Source organism: Sylvia atricapilla, chromosome 9 (assembly GCF_009819655.1).
Source record: "Sylvia atricapilla isolate bSylAtr1 chromosome 9, bSylAtr1.pri, whole genome shotgun sequence".
Lineage (NCBI taxonomy): Eukaryota > Metazoa > Chordata > Aves > Passeriformes > Sylviidae > Sylvia > Sylvia atricapilla.
In genome coordinates this window covers 623,923-631,623 of record NC_089148.1, presented here as the reverse complement: position 1 = coordinate 631,623, position 7,701 = coordinate 623,923, and the positions used below count along the sequence as shown (strand labels likewise).

Below are 7,701 nucleotides of genomic sequence, written 5' to 3'. Positions count from 1 at the left end.
TTAGGATAGGGTTAATAATTTCTGTTACCACAGAAGCTGGGAATAGAGCCTCAGCTTTACTGCAATCAGGATGTTGCTTCCATTGTTCCAACCAAATCAAGTATACTTTGCCTGGGTAATCAGGGTGGGGGGAGAAGGAAAAGGTTGGGATGATTTGTACTTGGAAATAAAGCTATCCTTTACTAGGCTGGGTGAAACTGTACCTAATCATCATAAGATAGATGATATAATTGTAACGATTGTTGGTAGCTGAACGTGATTATTATCTCAAACTAGAATTGTGAGAATCACAAGGGAAGATATTTACCAAAATTCATGCTTGGGTGTATGCAATAGAACAATGTAGGTTTAATGATTTACATAGAGTTATGTAACAAAATGGTATAATACGGGGCCCCTTTTGGACCCTCGTCGGAGTTGGATTTGGGTTTGTACCCCAGCTCCCAGAGCTCTCATTAATAAAGCACCCATGTAATCATTTCCCCCTGATTATGTGTTTTCTTCGCTAACATCCCCAGACCTTTGGCACCTCTCCAGTGGATGCTGAGTGGATGGATCCAGGAGGTGCTGGCCACAGCCAGCGAGGGAGACAGATGGAGGTCCAGCACTGGGCCAGGGACACTTCCCACACCATGGCTGCCCTGACACCATGGCACACTGAGACCCAACACCCACCCCAACACCACCGAAAGCAAACAGCCCTTAAAAGTACACCTTGACCTCAAATTGGAGCAACCTCCTTCCATTTGTAAAGTTGGGGACCCTTTTTGAGGTTGGGCTGAGTACGACACTCACACCAAGACCGTGTTTCATGTCGCACTGACGTTTATTGTTTGTCTCTTCATATTTATTCTCTTGTGACTTTATTGACATTACAAGGCACTTAAAAAATGTACACATCTGCTGCCTTAAGGAGGCTTCCGTATGAACACTATAAGACTACATATGAACACCTGTTAGAACCCGGAATACCTTAAGAGAGAGGGGTGAAATTTTTTCTGCGCCACAACTTAATTTTCACTGCGTCACAGAGGCCCACAGATTCTGCAGGCCAAGGCCCCAGTCTGAAATTGCTCACACCTCATTTTCAAATATTCTGCAACACATTTGTCCCTCCAGAATGGGATGCAGTCAGTACTTTTGGCCTAGCAGAGGTTCTGACTTAAAGCAAGGCCTGCACACTCGCTTTTACCTCAGCATTTTCTCAGGGCTGACAGAGAAGGGATTTGGGAAAGCTGCCAAACCTGTGCTCTGTTTGCAGAATTCTTGGAGCTATTAGAATTAGAATTAGGGGCAGGAATTTGCCGTCCCTCAGGCGGTGACACAAGGTGGCAGCAATGCCCGGATACAGGCTGTGTTCTCGGGTACACTCAGCACCTGCACAGGGAGCAGCGTCCGCCTCACACCACGGCCAAACAGTGCAAGAAGGTTTGCTTTGTCCAGGCTCAAGCTGACTGTGAACCAGGTGACTGCTGCTTCCACCGATGCCACAGCCTGGAACAACTGATTGCCATGGCTCAGCTTCCTTCAGTGGCCCAGACTCCAGGCTTGGTTTGGCTTAAGGAAGGGATAAACTCTCTGTGTAGGCACTGCTCATAGCTGATGGCCCATAATGTGGCTGCTCTGGGATACAAGTGTGTGTGTATGGATAAGCCCCGGAAATACTGCATTTTAGCTTAGTCAGGTGCTGGCTTGGACTCTTTTTTTTTTTTTTTCTCCAGTCTTTTTGTTACATGGGAACTGGAGTGCTGCACTGCCTTAAAACTTACCAGTGCATTGCCACTAGTTATGAGGGGATAAAGTTTCATCAAGTTCATCAAGGGAAAAACATTGCTCTTCAATTTGAATGCAATTTATTATTCAATAGAGTCACTCATGCTCAAAAACTAGGATATAACATAGTGGGAAAAGAGTAATACACAGACCAAACAGAAGAGGACATTTCTCCCGAATTATAATTTGGCTTCCACATGAATTGCAATAAATGGATCTTCAACATCGGTATTAATCTGGAAATTAGCCATTCCATCACCAGAAACAAACACCTGCTTTCCAGTACATTGGTTATTCTCCTTTTGTCCAGAAATAACATCACAGTAGGTACCAGCAGGCAGTCCAGTTTGGATGTAGACATTCATATTCCTATGAGAAAATAAACACTATTTATACAGTGATTTTAAAACAGGTATTTCAAACTGTGTAAGATTTTGGAAATGATCTTACTCCCTTATTTGAAGGGCATTGTAAAGCATGAGCTTTCTGATCCTACCCTTCCCACATTCCCATTTTAGCAACCTGGACCCAATATACACGCAAATAGTTCATGTTGCATTGCCGATGAGGAATGCTATTTTTCTCCCTAGGGACAGTATTTCTGCCACTGACTCACCAGTCATCATTGTTGAAGATGATGAAGCCTTTATTTCCACGGCCAAAAGCCACTTGATTGCTGCCATTGTCCCACCAGTTGGAGAAAGGCTCACCATCTACCACATTACGGAAGATAACCATGTTCCTGAAAACACAAGCCATGTCTGTCACTGCACCTGCAACACCTCTAAAGCCACATCCAGCACAAAGCAACTGCTTTTCCTGCTTCTTTCTCCCCAGTGCCCTACTTGATTTGACGCCAGCGATGTTCACAAACCCAGTCGTTGCCACAGGTCGTGTCCTCGTTGATTGTAACAGGCTTTATGGAGCCATCGGCGTTACTTGGGGGTCCAACCCAGTCATTGACGTCCTGTCATTGCAAAAAGACACGTTTACATCTCCGGACTGAAAAGGCACAGAGCCCCTCTGGAGACCAAAGCTGGAGGGAGCATCAACTTTCACTGGCTACATCCAGCATGGGACAGGACAGGGAAATGACTTCACAAACTGAAATGCACTGGACTACGTCTCTAGCCCTGTTCTGACCCGTAATCCCCGTGGAAGGATCCTGAGCATTAGAAGCTCACCTTTCCATTTTCAAAATATCTTGGCCAGCGAAAACTTGACATCACACGTGTGAACCCATATGGATGGGCAAGCATGAAACCAGATGCCATTTTATACAGCCTGTGATTGTTGAACAAACAAGGAATGAGACATGGAAGGACGAACCTGCCAGAGAACACACAGACAAACAAGCAAAAGCAAGAAGCATCCCCTTACCTGGAATCCCAGAAGGTCAGAATAGAAGATCCACCGGCGCCGTGTCCTCTCTGGTTGTCGTGATTATCCACAAAGACTAGGGCTCTGTCGGAAGGCACAAAGCCCCAGCCCTCTCCCCAGTTCCTAAACAAAAACACGGACTTGAAGCTACCCCTGTCAATTGGTGTATCCAGTGAATCCTGGGTAAGTTGCAGCACCTTCATCCTTACTTTAAGTAGGCCATCTTTTCTCCGTTCCACTTGCGGAGCACTGTCCCCAGTTTGGCACCGTATTTGAATTCTGTCACTCGGCCATTTCCAAAGTAGTCACTGCCTTTGATGGGCTCTCCACCCAAGTCAATTACCTGGTTACAGGGAAGAATGGGCTCTCAATTACCTGGTACATCCCTTCTTGTCTCACAAAAAGCAACAATGCAATGCACAGAACTCAACATGAGTTTTTGCTTTACATTGTGAAGAAAGTATTTATGCATTTGTGCTGTGTAGATCAACACAAAGTCAGTATAAGACATGAGGGACACACATAAAAACATGACTGAAGAACGAAAAGGTAAAGTTGATTGACAATCTGTTGTGGAGGCATTTTTAAAATTCAAAACTACCTATGTCTGCAGGGGTGCTTCAAGTAAATTGTGAGCTCCAATAAGGGTAAACTGGATGAAGATGTATTTGTTGTTCCTCTGAAGGAAGAGGAAAAGAAATACAAAAGGCAAAAGCAAACAAAGAAGAAAACACGGAGATTACCTCCTGGTAAATGAAAGGTTTAGTTCCTGCAGGAAACCATTGAATATTTAGATCATTCAGCTTGTCCAGAAATGCTCTTATGTCCCCAGGCCACATGTGCTTGGCAGCATCAAGTCGGAATCCTGCTACACCAATGTCAATGAGATGGTTCAGGTACTCCGCAACCTTGGAGCGCACATAGTCCTTCTCCAGGGCCAGATCCAGAAGGCTGACCAAGCGGCAGTCCCGGACCTGTGCAACAGAAAAGAAAAAAATAAAGATTCCTCTGTATCAAAGGAGGGGTGGAGGTGGGGTGGTGGTTAATGAGATTGTATTGGATTGGGAAGAAGAAAGAGAGTGATACCTCGAGTAAAGGCTTTTGTCTTTGCAAGTCAGTGTCGCACATTATAAAGCCCTACTGTCCTGGAGACAGCTGTACACCTGCTTTTCAGAGGGAAGAGGTGAATAAATTCTTTTTTTACTTTGCTGGTGTGCATGGCTTTATCTTTACCTAATAAATTTTCTTTTTCTCAATCCATAGTTTTCTCAGTTTTACTCTTCCAATTCTCTGCTCCATCCCACTGAAAGCAGTAGGCTGAGTGGTGATCAGCTACCCAGGAGGCTGGGTTAAATCACAAGTCCTCTTTGGCATCCAAGATGGGACTCAAAGGGTTCATATTAACAATGGATATTATTAATGTGCTAGACGGAATTTATAGCTGTTATTGCTGTTTGGCTAATAACTGACAGGCTCCTGTGCTTGCCATGGGGCTCACTGGCCTCCCTGTGCATTAGAGTCTAGAGCTCCTGAGTGTGCTTTCGCTGCAGCCTTTGCTGTTGTGTGATCCCTCACTCTGGGACATTCTGATCCCAGACTGGCCATGGCCTGGGCTGGCACCTGCCTGGACATTGCTGCAGCTCCAGAGTGGGCTCCAGCCACAGGGACTGTGACCTGTGGGGAGTCCACGGGGGAACAGGCACATCTGGGAGTGTTTCTGGCCATGGAAAAGTCCCCACCAGGCAGGTCCATCTGGCAGTGCCTGTGGCCATGGCTGTGTCAGTGCCACAGCAGGGACACCCCTGAAGGAATCAGGGCCCAAGGACAGCTCTGTGCTGCAGCAGGGACACCTGGAAACAGCAGTGGCTGTTCATGAGGCTGTGCTGGAGCCCCTGAAATCGTGTGGCCATGGATAAACCCACAGCAGAGCAGGACACCCTGCAGGGCCTGCAGCCGTGTGGGGCAGGTTGGCTTTCTGGAGGCATGGTGACTGTGGGTGAGGCCGTGCTGGGGCAGGTCTGTTCCTGAGGGCACTGAGGCCATGGACAGGGCTGTGCTGGAACAGCTGCCCCTCACTATGGCTGTGCATCAATCCATGCAGCAGCAGGCATCTCCCTGGAGAGTCTGTGGCTCACAGAAATGGCTGCACTTGGGGCAGGTACAGCCCTGAGGGACTACAGTCTCTGGGTAAATCCAAGCCAGAGCAGGACTAAGGGGAGGAGTTCACTGCAACATTAAACATGATGGTCTAGTCCAAAGGAACTGGGAGTGGACATTGTAATGGAAATAACTTTAACTTCTTGTAATCCAGGATTTGAGATGTGTTTTATAGGGATTACCATAGCAGGAGCCACCTGAGCCAATGAAAGACAAGCCTTACGTGAAGCAGCGCAAGTGCAGAAACATCATGAAGTATTGTTGCAAAGTGGCTGAAGGAAGAAGCTGAGAAAGAGCTGCTACATATTCAAACAAAAAAACAGCAAATCGTGTAACCAGGGCACCACCTTGCACTGCTGTCAGTTTTCCAAGAGAGCCCCTTATCCTGATCAGATGACTTTATAAGCTATAAAATAAGCTCACAGGCTGAGCTGAGTACACTGGGCTCAGTTCAGGAGCAAACTTCTGCACACAGATCCTTGATTCCCCAGTACTTAGAATATTTTGCATATACACATACCTACGGTCACTACTTCATTCACTTGTCAAGTGACTAAATACAGGTTTTGTGAGGCACTGCACCATTTGATTTTACTGTAGAGATACAGAACTTATCCAAAAGAAAAAAAAGGAAAAAGATTTGAAAATTTTGCCAGGGGCAGTTACCTGATATATATCACCATAATTTTCAATTTCTCCACTTCCAGAGTGACATTTGCCATCATTGAAATCCCAGCCAGAGTATGGTACAGCTGGAAAATCTCTGTTTCCAGCATTAAAATAGCTTCCACAAGTAGAATGTGTGCCTGAGCCACCTGCAGCCCCACACATATGGTTGACAACAGCATCCACATAGATACGGACCTGGAAAAGCAATATGTGCATTTCAGTATGTTTTGTAGCAAACGTGAAATCATGGCCAGGGCTTTACCACATCACTATTAAGTTGATTAAATCCCTTTCAGTTTCTTCTCAGTTTATACCTCTTTTGAGGACAGCAGCACCTTTCCTCAGCTGATACAGCACTTCTTGCTGTATCAGACACAGATTATCAAGGCACTTACTCCAACATTGTTGCATCTGGTCACCATGTCTCTGAATTCCTCTTCATTTCCTGACCGAGTACAGAGCTTGTAGCTAATGGGCTGGTATCTTTCCCACCAGGGTCTGTTTGGGTTAGTAATGACAATATTTTCATTTGGAGGTGAAACCTGCAGATAAAATTATGTACTTTGATAAGAAATCAAACTGTTTTGTTTCAACATTTTAAGGGCAAAATCTGCAGTCAGTACTTCTGCCCTCAGAGGAAAGCTAGTACCCAACCCAGTCTCTCTCCCACCGCAGAAGTTCAGGTCTGTGAGATGTCTGTCTTGTACACTGGCAAGAAAGGCATTTTGGTTTGTTCCTGTGAGTTGCCCAGGTCCAGCATGGGCTTGCTTTCAAGGACAGATGCCTGGAAAGGCTGAAGCCACAGCCACAGGAATTATTGTTACTTGTAATAGTGACAGCCTTAGGAATGCCAAACCTCACTGCTTCCATACTTCCTTTAGAACAAGGTAAAGGGCTTTACCTACTACTTAGCTTTCAGGGAAAGCCTTTCAGAGGAAAGCATGCCCCTTGCTTATGATTCTGCTAGAGATACACCATCATTCATTGGTCCTGCAGGATTTGGGTTGCTTCTAGAAGGAGTTAATATTTCCAACCCTCCCTCCTCAGCAGCAAAGTTACTTGGAGATGACTGTGTCCAACTCAGGCATTTTGATTTATTAACAAAATATTACAATGCCATTTTCCTACTACTCACAGGAAACAACTCACCTGAACTCCTCCAAATCCATTAGGAGCTAAGTAGCGTTCACACTCCAGAGCAATATCCTGCCAGCGCCATTCGAAGAGATGCACAATAGAGGTTCTCTTAGAGAGAGTGTTGGGGTTGTACTGCCCCCAGCAAAGCCCTGCAGCTGCGAGGAGGAGGAGGAGGACTTGCATGGTGCCTTCAGTGTAAGGCTGTGTGATCTCTTCACTGACTATTTATGTGTCCGCAAGATGACAAAGTTCCTGTAGCAGGTGTCGAAATTCACATGGATCAATGCTACCAGTTATTATTTAGATAGCTAGCTCAATATCATTCCTTTGGTTTGTTTTTTTCTCCTGGATTACCCAACACCTGAAGATTAAATAACTTTTCACAATGATCATATGCCAACAAAAACCAAGTGGTCCGTGAGCAGCACACCCAAATCCAGAAGTGCACTCTTTCCAATCACACAAACGAAGATACTTTACCAAAAGCATTCCAAAACATAACACACAGACCCTCAAAAAGGTTTCTAGAAGGCAAAAGGAGTGAGAAGTGATTGAAAGATGACTGGAAATCTAACAGCATTAAGA

The 7,701-nt window shown here is 45.5% G+C and overlaps 1 protein-coding gene across 1 annotated transcript; it reads right to left on the bottom strand.

The window, feature by feature from the left end:
* Window positions 1–1,836: 1,836 nt before the first annotated feature.
* On the bottom strand, window positions 1,837–7,325 carry LOC136364621 (pancreatic alpha-amylase). Its single transcript, XM_066324572.1, has 10 exons — window positions 7,129–7,325; window positions 6,375–6,521; window positions 5,977–6,174; window positions 3,897–4,127; window positions 3,363–3,496; window positions 3,154–3,276; window positions 2,958–3,057; window positions 2,619–2,740; window positions 2,390–2,515; window positions 1,837–2,142 (listed from the first exon to the last, which is right to left on the bottom strand). The coding sequence occupies exons 1-10, from the start codon at window positions 7,297–7,299 to the stop codon at window positions 1,953–1,955; spliced, it is 1,542 nt and encodes a 513-aa protein (XP_066180669.1). The 5' UTR covers window positions 7,300–7,325; the 3' UTR covers window positions 1,837–1,952.
* Window positions 7,326–7,701: the final 376 nt, after the last annotated feature.

What these genes read in the sequence shown, in the direction of transcription:
- LOC136364621 (XM_066324572.1), bottom strand. Translation starts at nt 7,299, where the DNA reads ATGCAAGTCCTCCTCCTCCTCCTCGCAGCTGCAGGGCTTTGCTGGGGG. An exon ending in GAAAAGATGGCCTACTTAAA is followed by an intron (nt 3,277 to 3,362) that starts GTAAGGATGAAG and finishes GTTTTTGTTTAG; the next exon opens with GAACTGGGGAGAGGGCTGGG. An exon ending in ATCTTCAACAATGATGACTG is followed by an intron (nt 2,143 to 2,389) that starts GTGAGTCAGTGG and finishes ATTTTCTCATAG; the next exon opens with GAATATGAATGTCTACATCC.